Raw genomic sequence first — 21,336 nt, 5'->3', positions numbered from 1 at the left:
GAGTGTGCCTCCAGGCAGATATAGCATAGTGACTGTTTAAGCTAGAAAAATGTACTAAATGACGTTGTTTCGAGTAAACTCTGGATGTCGCTTCAGGACACTTGGATTGCAGCGGATGAGCAGTATGGAGGAATATTACAAAGTTTTTGTGTAGTTTTATGGACCTTTTCCTCTCGGGCACAATTGACGCTCGTTATATGGATTATTCCTGGCGGAGGGTACCCCTGCGGGTCTCCAGCTGCACGTTGAGGAATAAGAAACTACACTGGACTTATCATCAGCATGAGGGTGAGTCGATAATGACTGAATTTCGTTCTAGAGTGAACTATTCCTTTAAGGCACAATTCCAATTCAGAACTGGGTTTTGGGGGACATCCCTGGGAACTTGGAGTTATTTGCATCTGGGCACCCATATCATTTGTTTGCATTTGCATACTGCAATTTTGGCTTGCATATGTAAGCAAAATCCTCACACTAGAGACCCCTCTAAATTGGTTACTCTATTATTACTACTATACTGTAAATATGATATACTAACTAATATGAATGTTTGTTAGACAGATCTGTCAATCTGGATACTACCGATAGAGTGTCAAAAAGTGATGTCACTAAATGTCTGTCTATCTTTGCTTCAAGGTGTCTCTGGATGAGCTTTGTAAGAAGGCAGTGGAGCAGAGCCTGGCATCAGGCCAAGTCTCCCAGCTGCTCCTGAAAAGAGCCACAGTGCTGGCCTCCTCCTATGACACAGCCTGGAAGAAAGTAGACCTGCTGAGGAGGTTAGAAGCCAACCTGGAGGCTGCCAAGGCCAGTCTACAGAGGAGCCAGCTGCACATAGCCATGTTTCAGGTAGAGACTGAAGTGTGTGTGGATGCTTCTGCTTAGAGCCCGACCAATGTGGGGATTGTGCACCAATTTTGAAATGTAGTTAGTTTTATCTGATCATATATTGTACTGATAAAATGTTGGATCTGAAAAGTAACTGGCAACTTTAGCTGTAAAAGAATAAATGAAGTGGAGTAAAAAGTACAAAATTTCCCTCTGAAGTGTAGTAGAGTGGAAAAAGTAGCAGATGATGCTTTGTAGATAATTGTACTAAACTACAACACTTGAGTAAATGCATTGAGGTACTGTCCACCACAGCTCTCTACTAAGCCAGTCATTTTATATTAAGATGGCTATGAGATTCATGCTGCAGCTTTGTTCCAGTTCTGAACCTTTATTTCAATGAATTTAACTCGCTGTTGACGTTCAGTATTAAGGAGTATTATAAGCTTGTTGTCGCAGGGAGTAAAAGACAGGATGTTGTTTATTTACTTTCCAGTATTGCCTCTAAAAAATTGGGTAACTTGAGTAGCGTGAGCTGCAGAAAGATGCTCTGATTTATATAGCTTATCTTTCAATCTGCTATATTACTACTGTAACATTACTACTTAGCTGGTGCGCTACCCTGCTAACATGGCCAACGGATGCAATAATAATGGTTGTCAGTGGAGAGTAAAATATGGGCACATTGTGTGTATACTTTCCAGCATTGCATCTCACCACCTAGCTCTTAATATAGTTAAGTAAACACTTAACACTTGTCTGAGACTCAAACCACTGCACCGTTGTCTGCTGACCTGCAAAAAGATGCTCTGACACTAACTTTTAATCTGCTATGTTACTGACTGTACTGACTGTACTGGCTGACTAGCCAGCTACCTCGCTAACATTAGCAAGCAGATGTCATAAGCATTAGTGATGATGGTTGTCGGAGACGGGGTACCGTTATATTGAAAAGGGAAAATGATGGGGTCATTGTTTATTAATGTTTCAGTGTGTGTTTCACTCACAAAACAGTTAGCAAATTACTGTGAAGACACCGCTTCACTTCACTCTGTCTGCAGTAGTGTCTAAGACTCTGGGTGCGTTCTGCTGGACAAAGTATGTGAGGACACTATATTAAATACTCAATTGTTTTGTTGGCATTGTTTTCTGCACTATATGGTGTGTCAAAATAAAGTTTTCATATCGGGGCATATCGGAAAACAAATATGCCGATACCGATATATCTGTAGGCCCATGTAACGGCCATATCCACAAACTGGGAGGGCTCTGCTTCTGATAAGCTGTGTTCATATTCTGTTGAGAGATTGGGATGACAATAAAACAATTATATGATTAACTTTATTAACATTGAAAATATTGCATGCTGTAGAGTTGGTACCAGGGTGCCCGCGGATCCTTAAAAAGTCTTAAATTCATTCATCAAAATTAAAGGCCTTGACAAGTCTTAAAGTCATTGAACTTGTCTTAAATGGTCATACATTCATTGCTCGAAGGTCTTGAAAATTGGTACGGGGGAAGAGAACTACTTTTCGCTGGACCGCTGAGTGACTGAGCGACTGAACGGCCATACCCTGCCAGTGGGCGTTTCGCCGAGTGTGGAGAGAAGTCAGGAGGTGACAAGGCGGCTCACACCGGGTACTACTGACAGATAGTTAGACAGACAGTTTGTTTTCTTTTAGCTAGCTAGCTAGCGATTAGCGCTAACTTTAGCCTAGCAAGAACTTTTCTCTCCGGTACGGCTCGGCCCAACCCCGGAACACATCCCTGGCGTTTGTTGGTGCCTTTTTGCTGCCATTCGTCATAGCCGATGGGGAAGTGCAAATTTAACGAGACCTGGCTGGAGAACAGCATCTTTTCTCCGTGGCTGAAGTCTGTAGATGGACATCCGGGCGAAGCTAGGTGCGTGGTTTGTAAGAAGTCATTCAAAAGGCAGACCGTTGCTGTGAGTAACAGACTGTTGTTAGGGACGCCGTTCTGTCCTTCTCTGGAGGTTCACGTCCTGTCATATTAATCTGTGGAAAAAGGTCCGGTAAAAAATAGCCTACTGTAATGTAGAGCATGCGTTCCCTGGTTGCTAAATTTCCCGTCGGGGTTAAAAAAGTAACTTGGGGCCTATCTGATCTGAAAGCCTGTTTACTTTTATAAATTACAGATATTGTGCCACTTTACAGTTAATAGCCTAATATGCAAAAGGCTGATTGTCCCACTTCTCCCATTCATTTTATCAGTCATAGTTTCAGTTTAACTTGCTGAAACCTGCAGATACCCTGGTTGGTACTGACTTGATTACAAGGTTAATTTTTATTTTTGTTATGGATGACCATGATAATGGACATGACGAACACTAGGCAAATTTCTGTTTTCCACTGGTCACACCTGCAACATTTGTGATTAAAATGGTATTGTAGATAACCAGCACCCATTTTAAAAAAAAAACCTTCTTTTATTGCATATCAGTAACATTTGAGCCTGAGGACTCTTATTTATGCTTTTAATTCGTGCATGTCAGCACCTCATGTTGACATTACATACAATACGACATAAAAATGAACTTCACTTGCAGGTTGGCTTTGTTATCAGGTCAGGCATCTAATAAAGTAGCAGAAAATGATGAATGCACTTCTACTGTGTGGTTTTGTTTGTGTCTATTTACAGTGGCAGCATGAGGATATCCTTGGCCCCAGTAATCAGCCTCTAAGTGTCAGCATTCCTCCTCGATCTGTCATCCTCAGCAACATGAAGAAGAAGCTGTATAAGCTGAGTCAGGACGAGGGAGCCATAGTCGCTATTCAGGTCAGTATGACACCACATACACATCTTGCATTTAATCCATCATTCAAAGGTCCTCACCCATGGATGAGACTTTACTTACGTTTTTGGATGGGACAGTTAAAGAAAATGCCATTTTTAATAATTCCACACTATTCCACTGATCAGCATCAAGATACTCAGCGAGGTGCCAACAAAGGCAGAGGAGAGCAAGACTGCTTCCTAGACAAAATGCTGTAAAGGAAATGGATTCATCATTTTTGTTAGACCTCAAGGATACACTGAATGTGAACCTGACTTTTGTTTGTTTTTAAGAGAAATCCACAGAGCTCCTTTATTTACTCAAAGTTTGAACCTGGGCTACATCAGTTATTTATTATGGTGGAATTATAATTGTCAACATGTGTTTTTATTAACCCTGACTGCTATAGCCTAACTATTAGTTTTGATGCACACTATGGTGGTCAGAATGTTACACGACATATTACATATGAATAGGGTGTACCTTTTTAACCTCCTTTTTCCTCTCTTTGTGAACTTTTGTTTACATAATATCTGCCTCTACTGTGCTGAACAAAAGATTATATAGATCATACCTTTAAGTACTGTTAACAGTTATGTAAAGCTGCTATAAACCTGCATTACTGTACTTACATGTTAGCACTAATTGCACATTATTGGAATCACTGCTGTCTTACACAACTACTCACTTCAGTGTCATATTGACATCTAAGACGTTGTGCTATACACACACAACATATGCACAATGCCACTTACTTTTTACGCCTATTTATATACATATACTTCATGTTTATATTTCATGTTTTCATTTATATCCATGCTTATATTTAAAAGTTTTTATTATTTTAGATTTATTCCTCCTTATAGCTTTGGTATGGCGCACTGAATCTCATTGTACATGTACAATGACAATAAAGGTATTCTATCCTCTAACAGTAGGATCAAAAAGTCTTATCAAAATACTTTTATGTATTTTGAAGGATAACATAAGCTTCCCAATTTGAGTGAAAAATTGAATCGGTGAAAAACATCCATGACATCCAGAATATGTTAGCACTTGGTATGTCCCCCTCTTGGTTTAATGACAGCATACACTGAAGCTGGCATTGACTCCAAAAGTTTGTGTAAAACTTTATGACTCATGTTATCCTAGAATGATTTGACAGTGTTCCACAAATCTTTTCGTGATGTCACAGAATGCTTGGCTTTCACAGTCTTTAAATGCCCCCGTAAGTGTTCAGTGGGGTCGGTGGAGGAAAGTCCATGACATTTAGGACTCCTTGGTTTCTTTGGTCTTCAAGTAGTTCTTACAGAGCTTTGAGGTGTGTTTGGGCTCATTATCCTGCTGCATTATGAATCTGTCTCCACAAAAATCAAACTAGAGGGTGTATCATGTCTTTGAAGAACGGAGTGGTACATCTCCTCGGTCAGGTTGGAGTCAGTTCTGTGCAGCCCCCAGACTTAAATATTCCCACCACCATGTTTCACTGTAGGTTTGAAATGCTGTGTTATCATTCTCTCTCCTGTTCGTCTTCTTACATACACCCTTCTGTTAGTGATGTAAATCTCTAACTCGGATTCATCAGTAAATAGAACTTTTTTTTACAGTCATCCAATTTGGAACTCTGCGATTTTTAGCCCACCATCCTCTTCATCCTGAGAAATTGTTTACTACTCGTCCTCTGATACTACTATAAGACCGCCCAGACACAGAATTTGTGGAAAAAAACAAACAAACCAATCAGTAAAAGTCGTGTGATGAAGTAGCTTTTCTAGGGAACAAAGCTTGATGAATCAGAAGATCAATATCCTTTGTGGTTTGTTTGCTGGTGTCCTCAGGAGAAGCTTGCATTGCTGGAGGCTAGCATTGAGCAGCGTCTGAAGTGGGCTGGTGGAGCCAATCCGGCACTCGCCCCTGTCCTGCAGGACTTTGAGATGACCATCAGGGAGAGACGTGCCATGGTGGCCAGAGAGAATCAGCGCACCAGCCAGGTAACACCACTGCCTTGATCAAGAACAAGGGCCCATTTGTAAAATGTAAGTGGCTCTTTCTTACCAGCTGCAGCACTTGCTAAAGAAAGTGTCAAGTTCCCTTGCTGTCTTCCTTGCAGGTTACCTTCTTGTGCTCTACCATCCTGAACTTTGAAGGCCTTCGGACCCGATCCCCCGAGGCCATTAACATGGATGCAGCACTGTTTGAGCTGCTGAAGCGCTGCCAGCAAACCTGTTCCTATGCTGCCCAGTTTAGCAGCACTGTTTCTCCACTGGAGCTCCAGCTATTGCATAGACTGGTGGGTTTGACCTTTGACTTTGACAGTCTATATTCCTTTAAAAAAATATGAGGCTTTACTTTTCAACAACATCAGAAGTTTAATATGTTTCTAGATTGATACAATTTTGGTTTTAATCAGACAATTAATTATATTCTAAATAAAATTGCTTCATCTGTGATGTTAAAGTGTCTGTAAAAGCGAAAATGGGAACTTTTTCCATATCATGCTTGTAGTTCTCTTTGCACTTGAAAGCATTAGCATATTACACCAGGTTTGCATATCAGGTCTGTTTTCAAGGGTAACCTGTGAAGGTATTGTGCAAACAAGAAAAAGTTTTGTGTACATTATCTTTCACACGAAAAACACATTGTGTATCTTCGAGGTCTAACAAATGTGCTCACTGCATTTCTTTCCTCACAAAACATGTGCAAAGCAGATTCTTTGAGTATTGTGATCTTGAACTGTTTAAATCCATCTTTACTTGCTTGAGGTCTTTTTCCTCCCTGCGTTTTCTGGCACATTTCTGCATATCTTTGTATTGTTACTGTTAGTGGATTGGTGTGAAACCATGGGCAGGAATGTTTGTTGCGTTGCAAATGTGCACATTCTTGTGGCAATATGAGACAAACACAACAGGGGCCCACTTGTTCCACCACCTCTCTAAAAAAAAACTACTAGAGGTCTCTAACTGTACAGGGTACCTTAAGTTCTTTATTGATCATGACAGAGTCCGGTGTTGGACCTGCCCATTGGCACTCCTGATTGGCTGAGCTGTGCCCAAAGGCAGCTGGAGGAGGAGCTCAGTGTTGAGCGAAGGGCTCAGGAAGAGCGGGAGCAGCAGCTGGAGACCTGTGGAGAGACACTGCAGCTCATGGTTGACTCAATTAAGACCATTCTGTCCAACCACAACCGCCAACTGGCTGACGTCAAGCACCTGCTGAGAGCCATGGCTAAGGTAAACCCGGTGCCCAGTTACCTCACACATGCACAGGATTTTTTAATACATTTGCAAAAAGATTTCTTATTTGTTTTGTCTTTGTTGTTTTGGGTATTTGTAGAAAAAGTACAAACATGTAAATTTAATCAATTTTGAATAATGTCTTCAACATAGTAAAGTGAAGAGTTCTGAGTACTTTCAGTCAGTGTCAAATAGCCATGTGTTACAGAATATACATTCTTTTCTACAGTATGCAGTTGAGCCCCATCCTGACCCATGCTTCGGTTTTAGGTGTAACCTAGTAGTCTTCCTCTGTGTTAATTCTGTCATACAGGATGAGGAGGCGGCGTTGACGGATGGTGAAGAGGTGGCATATGAGGGCAGCGTGCGTCACTTCCTGTTGGAGTACAAAGCTTGGCAGGACAACGTCCAGCTGGTCTTATTCACAGTGGTCCAGGCCAGTGGTCAGCCTCGCAGCCAGGAGCAGCTTGAACTGCTGGAGGAGATTCCGGCTACCCTGAAGGAACTGCACTCCCAGAGCCAGAGGTACTCACACTCACATAAGCATATACTCTCATACCAACACTTCATTCTCCTATATAAATCCTGTGTTAATATTCTGTGTGTGCATCACTACAGTGTGTACAATGGCCTGGTGGGCTTTGCCTCCCCGTTGGTGACGGACAGAGACAGTGAATGTGCCAGTCCGGTTTCTGCAGCACAAACAAGCTTTGCAGCAGGTACTTAAGGAATATACACATATATGCCCTTAGCCTTATGGTCTTGAAATGTGGCTGTTAGAGTTCTGCAGCTTCCTTCTCAGCTTACAACGGTAGCTTCCTTTCACTAACAAAGGATCTCAGTGTTGAGCAGTTTTCACAGCAGGACAAAATTTCAAAATGTCCGTCAAAACATCTAAAACTGAAGAAATATTTTTATACTCCAGGCATGGCATACTGGAGGGACTTCACTATTCATAATTTAATATCCAGTGAAAACCAGGGGGGCCAGGGACTAAATACTTTATTGTACTTTCAAGTGGTCAAGGAACTGTGATGGGGCTTTTCCAAAATGCGAAAAAGGGCTCCATAATTCCTAGAACTTTGTGATTGAATAACATACTCAATACCGACTGAATGCCGGCTAACCACTGGGGCTGATCTCTTCAATGGAGAAAACTGCAAACTTTACAGCCACACTTCAAACGTGTAGGGCATAGATTTCATGCTTGTTATCTATCTATAATTTATGTATGTAATACCAATTAAAGTCTTTTTGCTGTTTTCTCTTACACCATGTCATATGTGCTTTGACTTAAGCTGTTAGGTGCAGTGGGGTTAAGACCCAGTCGGACTCAATGTCCCAGAATGCACGCAAGGCTCTACCACGCAACCTGGGCACCCCCACTGATACCCCGCCCAGCACTCTGCTAATGAACAGCAAAGGCCTCAACCCCAGCCCAAAGAGGGCCATACGTGACCCTAAAACAGGACGAGGTACTGTTTCACACTTTAAGCTGATCTTATTGTTTTACCTGTACATGTACATCAACTTCAAGCTATACCCAAGTGTGACTTAAAAACACATTGAGTAAAATGTTGAACAAATACTAAAAGATTAACACCTAGACCCACACAGGTCCTTGGTCAAAAAAATTCCCATACAGATGCATTTCTCAGTGGTTTAGCCCAAACTCCTGAGCAGAAAGCTAAGGTTAGTAGATGGTTGGGATGGAGTTTCGTGGTGTTATGCCTTTGCCTGTAGCTCGGGTGAGTTACATATATTAAATATGGATTTCACACTTGCAAGTGAATGAAGACCAGAATGAATGAACTTTTTTACAATCTGCAACCGATGGGTCGTATACAGCAGAGCACAGCCTGTTTGAGGTTGTTTCAAATGAGTAACAGTGAAGCCAGAGGAGGGTGTTTCTAAGTATCTGGGAGTGAAACCATCAATAAGTGTTTCAACTTTGGTAATTTTTTGTTTCTCCTTTGTGTTTTTCCTTGTCTTTATGGTCATTTAATTATTATTAGCACATTCATGTGACATCTCTGAAACATGCATATTCTGATGGTTTGTCCTGAAAAAAATGATGTATATAACTTTATTGTGCATGACAGGGTTGATGTTATACAAGCATTATTACACAAAAAGACCAGGCGAACAAAAAGTAGGAAAAAACGGAGTGATCTAGACCTGCTCCAATTGAAAATTGTCATGTGATGACTTCTGTTGTGAATTGGCGCCCAATAAATACAACCGTCTTGACGTGTAAATTTGATTGTTGTTAAATCCCCTAACACTACTCTGAACCGGCTGCTTGCTGTGTTGCAGCTGTCCAGGAGAGGAACTCTTATGCGGTCAGTGTGTGGAAGAGAGTGAAAGCCAAGCTGGAGGGCAGAGACATCGATCCTAACAGGAGGATGAGCGTCACAGAGCAGGTAACAATCCAGACACACTGGCTCTTATGGCGGATCAAGCCTCGTCAGTTTTCATATTTGAATGCAACTTTCCTTTTAGTGTAAACTAGAATAACCCTTATTAGTAAACCTTTTTTTTTTTCTCTTGTTCTAATTATTATTATTATTATTATTAATGAACAGCAACCCTTAAGGACACCCTGCAGATCAAGGATTCAACTTGAAAAACAAGTGGGCCAAATAGGAAATTTTCCACCGAATGCGTCAGCCACACAGAGTAAAAACATTTAGGAAAGCTATGCAAACAAGTCTTGATACTGTGCAAAAAAGTGCAAAAAGTTCCATCTAAAAAACAAGGAGATTCTCAGGGCTTCTAACTTACCTTTGGTACACAGTGTGTGTGTAGCTATTTTCCAATGGACGCAGTTGTCATTTTCACTCCCAGCACACGTTACGCAGGTAGCAAATGTGCTTGCACCTATACGTGCACCCAGGGGTATGTAGGTCTTAAAATGAGGTGTTGTCAGGCACATTGTTGGCGTGTTGCTATCTTGAGGCAGCAGAAAGTGACTTAATCTGTTAATTCTGTCCACCCCCGATGATCTGGTTTCTCATTACAACACTGGACTTGCTCCGCTAAAAAACAGATCTGTCTCTTTCACCGTCTCCGCCCCATGGTTCACCCCCGATCTTCATCTCATGAAAACCAAAGGTCGGCAACTTGAACGACTCCATAGAAAAACTGGTCTCACTATACACAAAGAAATGTACAATAACCACATCTTACGCTATAAGGACTCCATTGCCAGCACCAAAACCCACTACTACTCCAGTTTAATCACTGCCAATGAAGGAAACTCCAAGTCACTGTTCTCCCTCCTCAACAATACCACCAAACCCCAGGACTCTCTCCCCCCTCACTTATACACAACCTCCTTTTGCAACGCCATTATGTCATTTTCACCGATAAAATCAAGAACATCCACCTGAACCTTGGATCATTGCCTCACCCCAGCACCTCAGTTGACCTTCCCCCACCCTCACACTCATTTTCCTCCTTCCAGCTCCCCACTCTCTCAGAAATCTCAGAACTCATCCGGAAATCCAAACCATCCACCTGTCAATTGGACCCCCTCCCCACCCAACTTGTTAAAACCTGCCTCCCTTCTCTGGCCCCCCTCATTTCTGCTATCATCCACTCCTCCCTCACCACTGGAACTGTCCCTACACCCTTCAAAACAGCTGCCATTACCCCAATTGTGAAAAAACCTGGCGCCGACCCCTCCAACTTCGACAACCTCCGTCCTATCTCCAATCTACCCTTCATCTCCAAAATCCTTGAAAAAACAGTTGCCATTCTCACCTATCCCACAATAATCTGTATGAACAGTTCCAGTCCGGCTTCCGCCCACTCCATAGCACAGAAACAGCACTTATCAAAATCACCAACGACCTCATTATGGCATCTGACTCTGGACTCCTCACCATCCTCATCCTTCTCAACCTGAGTGCAGCTTTTGACACCATCTCTCACACCACCCTCCTCAGCAGGCTATCCTCCATTGGCATCACCCACACTCCCCTGGACTGGTTCACATCCTACTTCTCTGGCCGCACTCAATTCATCCAACTCAAGTCCCTCAAATCCACCCCCTCCTCTGTCACCTCAGGTGTGCCCCAGGGCTCTGTCCTGGGGCCCCTCCTCTTCATCATCTACCTCCTTCCCCTCGGCAACATCTTCCGCAAATTTAACATTCACTTCCACTGCTATGCCGATGACACCCAGCTCTACCTCACCACTAAACCTTCATCCTCTCTCTCGCCCACCTCCCTCACCGACTGCATCTCTGAAATAAAAACCTGGTTCACCCAAAACTTCCTTAAACTAAACAGCAACAAAACAGAGGTTCTCCTCATTGGCACAAAATCCACTCTATCCAAAACCGACAGCTTTTCACTCACTATTGACAGCTCCTCCGTTTCACCCTCCCCCCAGGTTGAGAGTCTGTCAGACCTCCTCCATGTTCCCACTCCCTCCCGCTCCCTCAGATCCTCCTCCTCCATACACCTGTCTGTCCCCTCCGCCTGTCTCACCACCATGGGGAGCAGAGCATTCAGCCGTTCTGCCCCCGCATCTGGAACTCGCTTCCACCCCAACTCAGAAACATTGATTCACTCCCCCACTTCAAATCACAACTCAAAACACACCTGTTTAAAACTGCCTATTTCCTCTGATGCCACTTGCCCTGTCCAATCCCTTCAATCTATTGTAATTGTTCTTATTTTGTGTGTTTTTTATTGATATTGATGTTTATTCTTGATGTTTTCTTTTATCTAATTTGTGTACGGTGTTCTTGAGTGTCCAGAAAGGCGCCTTCTAAATAAAATGTATTATTATTATTATTATTATTATTATTATTATTTATCGATAGAAACAACAACGTCTAGGCATGCTCCTGATGAGTGGGCAGATGGTGTCCTGGGGGATCTTCTCCCAGACCTGGCGGTGTTGGATGCACAGATGCATAACGTCCCATAGGTGCTCAGTTGGATTTAGGTCAGGGGAACAAGGGGGGCGAGTCAATGGAATTAATGCCTTCATCATCCAGGAACAGCATACACAATCTGGCCACATGGCGCCTGCACCAGGAAGAAGCCAGGGCCCACTGCACCAGCATAAGGTACCCAACAGCAGTCAGGGTACTGTTGGCTATGACATGGAGGTCTGTGCGACCCTCCAAGGATATGCCTCCCAGAACATCACCTACCCTCCACCAAACCGATCATGCTGGATGATGTTACAGGCATCATAACGTTCACCATGGACCTGCCAATTCTCGTGTTCTCTTGTGAATACCAATCAAGCTTTATGGTGCTGGGCTGTGAGCACAAGTCACACTAGACGACGTCTGGCCCTCAAGCCACCCTCATGGAGTCTGTTTCTGACAGTTTGGTCAGAAACATGCACACCAGTAGCCTCCTAGAGGTCATTTTGTAGGGCTCTGGCAGTGCTCCTTCTGTTGCTCCTCGCTCAAAGGAGCAGATGCCAGTCCTGCTGCTGGGTTGATGCCCTTTTATGGCCCTGTCCAGCTCTCCTTGTGTAACAGCCGGTCTCCTGGTATCTCCTCAATGCTCTTGAGACTGCGCTGGGAGATACAGCAAACCCTCTTGCGACAACACGTATGGATGTGCCATCCTGGAGCAGCTGGACTATCTGTGTGCAACCTAATTGGGCTCATGCTACCAGTAGTGACAAGGACACTAGCAGAACAAAAAGATAGAGAAGAATCAGTCAGGAAGAATAAGGAGAGAGCAATTGTCTGTGGCCACCACATGCAAAACCATTTCCTCTTTGGGGGTTGTGTTGCTTTTGCCTCTGATCCCTGAAGTTTAACTGACTTGGTGTTATACTGGGACCTTCAAGTGTTCCCTCAATTTTTTTGAGCAGTGTATTTTCCTCAATCAAGATGTATTATTTCACCTGCATCTACTATTTATCAGAATTACCATTTTTATGACCTGGACTGCTCAATCGTGCATCACTGTTGCATACACACACAGGGACAGATGATTGGGCGGCGGTAGAGGCAGAGCGTCCATAGGCCCAGGAACACATACCTGTCCCTCAGCCAAGATGAGTGCTGCTGTCTAAATAGTTGACTTTTGAGGGAAATGGGAGATCACTCACTCTGATTGGTTTAATTCACGTTCAACCCAGAACACATCTTATGATTAATTAAGAGCTTAAATACAACCCCTTTGCGGCTCGCACCTTACTTTGCGCCCAGGTGATGCACCATTTAACTAACAACAGTGTTTGACACAGCCTAAATGTACTTGTACCACACACTTTAGACTATAAACTGTTTAAATAGGGCTAAAAAGTATAAAAATATCCATCAGACTAACAGAAGGTAGGCCTGGTTATAGTATCTTCAACAATACTTGCATGTACATTAAGAGCTTTTTAAACAGGTCCGTATCCATGAATGCTATTTGTAAGATGAACTGAAAAATGATACTTTAGTCATCACATGAAATGATAAGTGGGCCTGCTCATGATACTCTCAAAACAACTTCTAAGCAGATGCCAGGAGCTTATAGCAGGTCCATATCCATATTTGTCAAAGGTGAAACAGTCTCCAGTGCAGACTACCAATAAGTAAGCCTGTTTGAATCATCATTAAACAGATCTGTAGTCTTTGCATTTTTTTAAGATACCAATCGCATGCCTCAATTTACTACTACAGAACTCGCCTACTTCTGTCATTTTGAGGGGGTGTGCAGCATTTTTTAATCTTCATGGATCAGGCTGTAGCGCCAGAATTGACTATACGTTCAGGTGCGCTTTCAGCCAATGGTAGAAGGGAGTTTTCAAACCTGGGGGACTGTAGCAACCAGTTGTTACTACTGGACACTGACAGAGGGCGCACTTTTCCCTTTGTTTAGTGCCCATGGCCCAGATCACTGCTGAGTTTTGCACACAATATATATATTGCTGAATGTAGAGTGTAAAAACTGCACGAACAAAAAAGTAAATTTTTTGTAAATTTTATTTAGGCTCGTTAAGACAGAATTCACAAACAAAAAATCACTTTATCTGTAGTTTGTCCCTCAAAATGAATAAGCCCCAGAAGTTCTTCCTGAAAATGCACTCCATCAAAAAAACCTGACATAAATCCAAAGCTGGGCCGTGTTGGTACAGTCAGTAGCTCCACTCTGTGAAGAGCTTCAGTCCATGAGGGAAGTTGAACAGCTCTGGGAACAAAGGTTGTTCTCCTTCTCTGTGTCCTGCAGCCCGGGCAGCGGAGCCTGCGCTCTGAGGGGAGCCACTCAAACACTGGGAACAGAGCATGTGAGAGGTCCTGTAGGACCCTGAGCACCTCAGTGTTTGCTGCTCACAGACGGTTGAGAGTGTTCTGACTGGAAGTCCGATGATTTTAGAGAAAACTTTGACAGTGCTCTGCAGGCAGGTTCTGTTTTACAGGCTGGTGGAGTGAAACCAGCAGGTTATTGAGAATGTGATTACACTCTCAATGAATGAATAATAAAATGTCCGAAGGATGTTTTGTTGACCCCCAAAAGTGTTGAGTTTCCTCAGGAGATACTGCCGCTGCTGGCATCTCCTGAGAATCTCCTCAATGTTGGAGGCAAATTTCAACATGCAGTCGAAGATTGTGCCCAGGTATTTACTCGTCCACAATCTCTACAGTCTTCCCATGGACTGTGCCTCTGCTTGCTGGAAAAGGTCACCACCATCTCTTTGGTCTTCTCTGCGTTTAACTCCAGGCAGGAGTTATCACACCACTCCACAAACTCATGCAGCACTGAGCTGTGGTGATGTGAGGGGCCTGAGAGCAGCGACAAGAGAACTGTGTCATCAGCATACTTGACCAGATGACAGTCTGGATGGGTGGACCTGCAGTCATCAGTGTAGAGAATGAAGAGCAGAGGAGAGAGGACGCAGCCCTGAGGGGAGCCAGTAGAGGTGAAGGAGAGGTCAGAGAAGGTGTTATTGACCAGCACTCTCTGTGACCTGTTAGTCAGAAAGTCAGTAATCCACAGGATTAGCTGGTCATCCAGGTGGAAGCGGGTGAAGAGTTTCTTTGCCAGGATGTGTGGCTTTAGGGTGTTGAATGCAGAGGAGAAGTCTGCAAACAGGAGTCTGGCTGTAGTGTTGGGGTATTCTAGGTGCTTATGTACAGTGTCCATGATGTATATTTTAGCATCATCAACCCCTCTGCCTGCGCGATACGCAACTGAAGAGGGTCCATCAGTGGGTCAGTTACCTTGATGATGTGGTTCTTTATGACCCTCTCCATAGCCTTCATCACGAGTGAGGTGAGAGCTACAGGCCTCAGGTCGTTCAGAGTTCTCACATCAAAAGACCCGAACTATCACTTAACGTTGATTTTCCAAATCAACGTTAAGTGATAGTTCAGCTCTTTTGATGTGAGGTTGTATGAGGTACTTAGCCCTAGTCAGTGTGTTACCTGCAATAGATGACCGGCAGGAAGCAGGGCTTTGTACTGTTAAAACCGTACCAGCAGCCAGATGTATTTTAACCACCTAAAACACATAACATATAACATAGCACAAAAAGTAAGGAAATTTGTGTTTGGTAGATTATTTCTTTGCTGTAACAATGATTCTTGGCAATAAATCTTATACTGTTGGAAAACCTGTTTATTTCTCTTTTAAATGGTGCCACATTTGTAAGGAACATGCATTTGTGGGATGAGCAGCAGAGCTGAGTATGTCGCCCCTGAAAGATTTGCCAAATCTTCTCTGCCAAACAGCTTATTCTGCTATTGATTCTTGTTTGGTGTTGGTTGGTGGATTGGATGATTGAACTCTGAAGAAACAAGACATATTGGCAATTTAACAATTTATTAATTTAACAAACAGGAGCCTCAGTAGCGTGTGGAAGAACCATACACAGCCACAACAGCCTGGCACCTCCTCCTCATGCTGGTCACCATCCTGGTCGCACACTGCTGTGGGATGGTATCCCATTCTTCAACCAGCATTTGTCACAAGTCACAAGTCAGTCTGGCACGAACAGCATGCCCAAGCTGATACCACAAGTGTTCAATGGGGTTGAGGTCAGGAGTGCTGGCAGGCCATTCCATCCTCTCCACTCACACATTCTGGTAGTCTCTGAGAAACCCTACTCTTTGTGTGACCAGGCTTTCCAATGGTATAAGATCTATTGCCAAGAAGCACTGTTACAACAAAGAAATAATCTACCAAACACAAATTTCTTTACTTTTTGTGCTATGTTTATATATATCCGTTTAAGTTTTTAACATTTTTGGCACTTTGCGTTGCCATTAAACAGTCTACATTCCCAATTGTGCATAGTGTTACAGACTTTTTACGGTTGAGGGAGCATAACCCTTTAACATCGATCAGCCACAATATTAAAATAACCTGCTTTATATTGTGCAGGTTCCCCTTGTGCAGCTAAAACAGCTCTGACACATCAAGGCAGAGACACAAGATTTCTTGGGGTGTCCTGTGGTGTCTGGCATTGGGACATTGGCAGTGGATCCTGCGGGTCCTGTGGGTTGGGGGGTGGGGCCTCCATGGATCATACTTGTTCCTGCACATCCCACAGATGCTTGTCAGATTAGGATCTGGGGAATTTGGGGATCAGATCAGTGCCTTGGGCTCTTTGTCACCTTTCGTGGGTCATTCCTGACCAGTTTCTGTGGTGTGGCAGGAACACATTGTCCTACTGGGGAGGCACTGTCATTGGGGATGGGGTGGATGGTGCGTGTCAAGTGGCATCCACATGAATGCTAGGACCCAAGGTTTCCCAGGAGAACATGCATTGTAACAAGATGATCAATTGTTGATCACTTCACCTGTCAGTGGTTTTAGTGTTGTTGCTGAACAGCCTATAGCTCTTAGTCTTTGAGCGAGACATTTTGAAGCTTATCAACATTAGCTAACATGAGTTCTCTTTGGGCCGCCAGCCTTGAGTGCAAGTGTGGGAAGAGTTGCAGCCCATCACAGCACAAAGGCTCATAACATACCTTAAAGGATGTAACCTATTCCGCTCAGATGTCTTAAAGTATCTCAGAGATATGTTCTATACCTTAGTTTTATTTATCAACTCACACACATGCTAGCCAGATTTCCAGGCATTCTTCCGGTCTATCAAAAACTTGAAAAGAACCATTTCCTGCCTGGGAGCTGCTGGTTGAATAAGCCTCTTCTAGATTATGCATGCCTGCTTTTCATTGCTTATATTGGAAATATCAGTATGTGAAAAGTAAATCTTTGAATGTTAATGGCAGACCCTACAGCAGTGGGTCAACTTAACCTGCATAGTCTCATTGGTTAACAATATTATCACTAAGCAATTAAATACATCCGTATTCAAAATACTCGTCTCCTGAGCTGGGATTAGTTTTCACTAGAGTTTGATATCAGTACTATCTTAAAAATCTTATCCCATTTTCATATTTCATCAATTTTGACTTTGCCGAGATTAGTAGTCAGGGCACATCACTAGACACGCCTTAACAAGAGTCCACCAGAGCAGCAGTAAGATTTTGGATAAGTTAAATCAAGTCAACTTCCTATTTAAGAATGAAAATGGTGAACACACCCCATTTAAAGTCCCTCCCAATTTTTTAACAAATAACTTAATTTTCTGCCCAAAGTTTTAAAAAATTAAGATGGTTGTAAATGGAACAATGCCATATGACTATAATAGAATCGCAGGGTTATATGTCGTCTGTGTCTGTGTGTGTGTAGTAGAGCAAGAGAAAGAGAGAGAGACAGTGGCTGCAATCAGAGCAGACTGGTGTTACCGACTGGAACGGGGGAAAGTTCAGCAGAGAAGTTGTCTAGTGGCAGTAAATGTACAGTTCAGGTTACAGTTTGACCATAAATAATCTCTGCAGCTCCTAAATACCCAAGATGAACTCACGCTTGAATGACAGCTATCGCTATCCTTGCTAATATTCATGCTAATGGTAATCCATGCTAGTGATGTTGGTCTTGTTAGAATGGTGGTCTTGTTGCGATGGTAATTGGTTACGCATAACTATTAATCACACCCCATTCTCTGTTGTAGAAAGAACATTGACTGGAGGGGGGCTGTAAGGTTTTTTTTCTTTTCCTTTTTTCTTTTGTTTTGCCCGAGTTGGATCCGAGTCCGTCACTATGGGTTTCTGCCAATACAGAATCCTAGTTGTTTGAGGTGCATTCTATCCAGATGTTGACTATGCATAAAGGCATCCATCTCACAAAGTCACATATTTAATCTTTACTCGGCTGTGGCTCAGGGGTAGAGCCAGCGGTTCAATTCCCCTGGTCTGCATGTCGAAGTGTCCTTGGGCAAGATACGGAACCCCAAAACTGCTCCTGATGTGCTGGTCGGCACCTTGCATGGCAGCCACCGCCATCAGTGTATGAATGTATGAATTACTGTAAGTCACTTTGGACAAAAAGCGTCTGTTAAATGCCACATCGCTGACTCTGACCAAAGTAGTACTCATCAGATAGCCTGTTTCTTTGTTATCCTGCAGTGTCATTTTTTCCCATGTCTTCTCTGTATGTTCATGAAGTAAAGTACATTTCTGCTCCCTTTGGCAGTCAAAGAATTACAGTATATAACTGTGGATTTCAGCATTTTCATAACTTGTTGCTGCTGACAGTTTGAGAAGCGATAGTGAAGATGAATCCAACTCTTAATCTCAAAAGTTTAAGAAAGAAACTCTGTGCTCTCCTCGACTCTGGGTGTGTACTACTCCAGAAGCTTCCTGGCCCGGCAGACATCTGTCGGCAGACAACTGTCACAAAAAAGCAGCCACAGCCCCAATTATTCATAACTTTAGGCCTAAACACAATTTAACCGAGTGAGTTATATACAGATTTCAAATATAATGCACACTGAATGGCTATAGTTTTTATCTGGCTTCTAATCAGTTCAACCACTGACAGATTTCACTCAAAAGATCTTTGGCCAAGCACAGACAGCGTCTTAGAGAGAGCACACAAACCAGGTCAACAGCCAAGTTTAATTTATTGGTATCAGGTTACTTGAAAGAGTACCATTAGCTAGAAACAGCTCATATGGTCTTTGTCATTTTAACCAGTGAAAATAAGAAATGAGCTGCTAAATGTTTTACACTGTTATTTTATGATGATAATGTTTGAGCTTAGGGAATCCGAAAAATTTGCCAACCACTGTGTCTGACGTCTATGTCACTCACCACTATTCCCAAATTAATTTTCACCTCACATATGCAACAGAATGCAGCACTGTAGAAGCTGGCTGCGGTAAAGGAGAGTAGGTGCATTAGACTGATTGTAAAACATGTTTCCATAACTGTCATCCTGCTGTATTGTTGCAGGTGGACTTTATCATCAAAGAGGCCACCAACATGGACAACCTGGCCCAGCTGTATGAGGGTTGGACTGCCTGGGTGTGAATGCTATGCTGCTTCATGTCTTTGGTCCAGCGAAGGCTTGGAGATCCACCAGAGTCCAGCGGGTCTGGGGTGTCGGAACAGCAGCACCAGGCCACACTGGGGGGAGGATGTGGGAAGCGGATGCTTAGTCCGCCGTACCAGACTCCTGGTCACCCAAAAAGGGGCAGTGACCTCGTAGCACCGCTGCAACCACACTCCCCCAACCATCGGCGATCGGGCTAACACAGCGCTTAGTGGGCCCCACCTTCCTTTCTGGGGTTTGACAAGGCAAAGCAGCGCCGAATGGGGGAGGGGGGAAGGAGGGTAAAGGCCTCATCACCCTCAACTTGAAAATACCTTCCCCCCTCACCTGCCTAGTTCACTATCAAGTTTTACCCATAAACATCACTTCATCCTGTTGAGCCAATCAAACTCCATCTGAGGGCAGGATGAAGCAGGAAGTGAGCGGTTTCCCTCTGAAGCACACAGCTGACATGCTGTGGATGGGACTTCACCGGGGCTAAAGCTCAGATGGATGGGGCATTTACATGGCCACACTTGTTTTTCTCTAATCTTTTCCTAAATGGTGTTGTGATTCTGATTGGCCAGTTGGTTACAGGTTTGGCCAGGAATGATAAAACGAAGGCTCAACAGGATTCCTTAAGGCTACATGGACACCCACATGAAACCTTAAATGAAATGAAAAGAAATTGAAGTGGAAAACAATATTCAAACAGTACTTTGATCAACAGTAAAGACTTTGACACATCTCTGAAGTGTCAGATATCCCAAAATAAAAAAATGTAATGGAGTTGCTTTCTCAGGAAGGTCCTTTGTGCTTTTGTGGGTCCTGTCATGTGGTATAGTTTTGGATGGTTTATTTGTGAGCTTAGATCAGACGGGTAAAGGTGAAATCACTTAGATGAAGGAGAACCTCTGTCTGAGTCTTTTTCTTCGGTGTGCATCTTTAGTCTTCGTTGTGCTTTTGTAACTATCTTCAGCCATTCTTTAGATAGAAATGTAGAAGTAGATTTCTGCCTTTTTTGACTTGCCTGTTAGAAGCTGTTGCTTGCCTAATATGTATTCACTCCTCATCCCTAATGCTTGCATTTTAGAAATCTGGACCTTCTAGTTTTACATTTTTAGTAGGAGAAATTATGTTTCTGGTGATGGTGCAAAATGTTAATTCTTAAAGCTTTTAATGGATTTTTTTGTTGGATGCCAAATAAACATGGAACTGAGAGGCAGTGAGTGTTTTATTCAACAATTACATTCTTTAGATTGACTTCTTGACATAAATTGGATACACAACAGTAGCAGCCTGATGATATTATTTCATCAATAAAGTTCAAGAAGTTTTTCACTTGTTACTAGTTTTCCCGTATCATTACCAGATGATTAAACATGTCATACATCTCAGGGACTGGTCGGGTTAGGCTGAGGGGTGTAACGTTTTCAGCTTTCAAAGGGGACATAAAATATGAAGTTTGGTAAACACTGCTCTGGTTTTAAAGTGAAGTAATGTCTTTTTGTCAATGTTGATCACAGAATAAGGCCTTAATGTGGACTTAGAATGTGATAAATGTATGTCAGTCCAATATTTTGGTCTAGTTTAATCTATTTTATGCTTTTGTAAATGTATATGTACAACATACACTGATCAGCCATAGAAGTATAACCACCTGCTTAATATTGTGTAGGTCCCCCTTATGCCGCCAAAACAGTTTGACCCATCGAGGCATGGACTCCATGAGCCCTCTGAAGGTGTGCTGTTGTAACTTGCACCAAGTCATTAGCAGGGGATCCTTTAAGTCCTGTAAGTTGCGAGTTGGGGCCTCCATGGATCGGACTTGTTTGTCCAGCACATCCCACAGATGCTCAATTTTGGCAGGGCGGATTAACTTGTACCAGAGGGTACTAGGTCTGCAACAATGTTTAGGTAGGTTATACGTGTCAAAGTAACATCCATATGAATGGCAGGACCCAAGGTTTCCCAGCAGAACATTGCCCAAAGCATCACACTGCTTCCACGGGCTGGCCTTCTTCCTGTGGTTCTTCCCTGGTGCCATTTTTTTACCCCCAGGATAGCGATGCACACATCCACAGCTATCCACACGATCTAAAAGAAAGTGTGATTCATCAAACCAGGCCACCTT

General features: G+C 43.1%; 1 protein-coding gene across 1 annotated transcript in view; it reads left to right on the top strand.

Moving 5' to 3' along the window:
• smg1 (SMG1 nonsense mediated mRNA decay associated PI3K related kinase) overlaps nucleotides 1–20,423 on the top strand; it is a 118,599-nt gene extending 98,176 nt beyond the window's left edge. The window contains exons 53-62 of the mRNA XM_073462725.1: nucleotides 637–846; nucleotides 3,484–3,621; nucleotides 5,458–5,610; nucleotides 5,730–5,909; nucleotides 6,619–6,846; nucleotides 7,163–7,374; nucleotides 7,468–7,568; nucleotides 8,148–8,324; nucleotides 9,166–9,272; nucleotides 19,124–20,423. Of these exons, the coding sequence (XP_073318826.1) occupies nucleotides 637–846; nucleotides 3,484–3,621; nucleotides 5,458–5,610; nucleotides 5,730–5,909; nucleotides 6,619–6,846; nucleotides 7,163–7,374; nucleotides 7,468–7,568; nucleotides 8,148–8,324; nucleotides 9,166–9,272; nucleotides 19,124–19,201 (1,584 nt within the window). The 3' untranslated portion in view covers nucleotides 19,202–20,423. The remainder of the gene's footprint in view (nucleotides 1–636; nucleotides 847–3,483; nucleotides 3,622–5,457; nucleotides 5,611–5,729; nucleotides 5,910–6,618; nucleotides 6,847–7,162; nucleotides 7,375–7,467; nucleotides 7,569–8,147; nucleotides 8,325–9,165; nucleotides 9,273–19,123) is intronic.
• The last annotated feature ends 913 nt before the right edge of the window (nucleotides 20,424–21,336 follow it).

This window comes from Pagrus major, chromosome 24 (assembly GCF_040436345.1).
Source record: "Pagrus major chromosome 24, Pma_NU_1.0".
Lineage (NCBI taxonomy): Eukaryota > Metazoa > Chordata > Actinopteri > Spariformes > Sparidae > Pagrus > Pagrus major.
The sequence above is the reverse complement of the archived record's forward strand: the minus strand, read 5'-3'. Positions and strand labels throughout refer to the sequence as shown.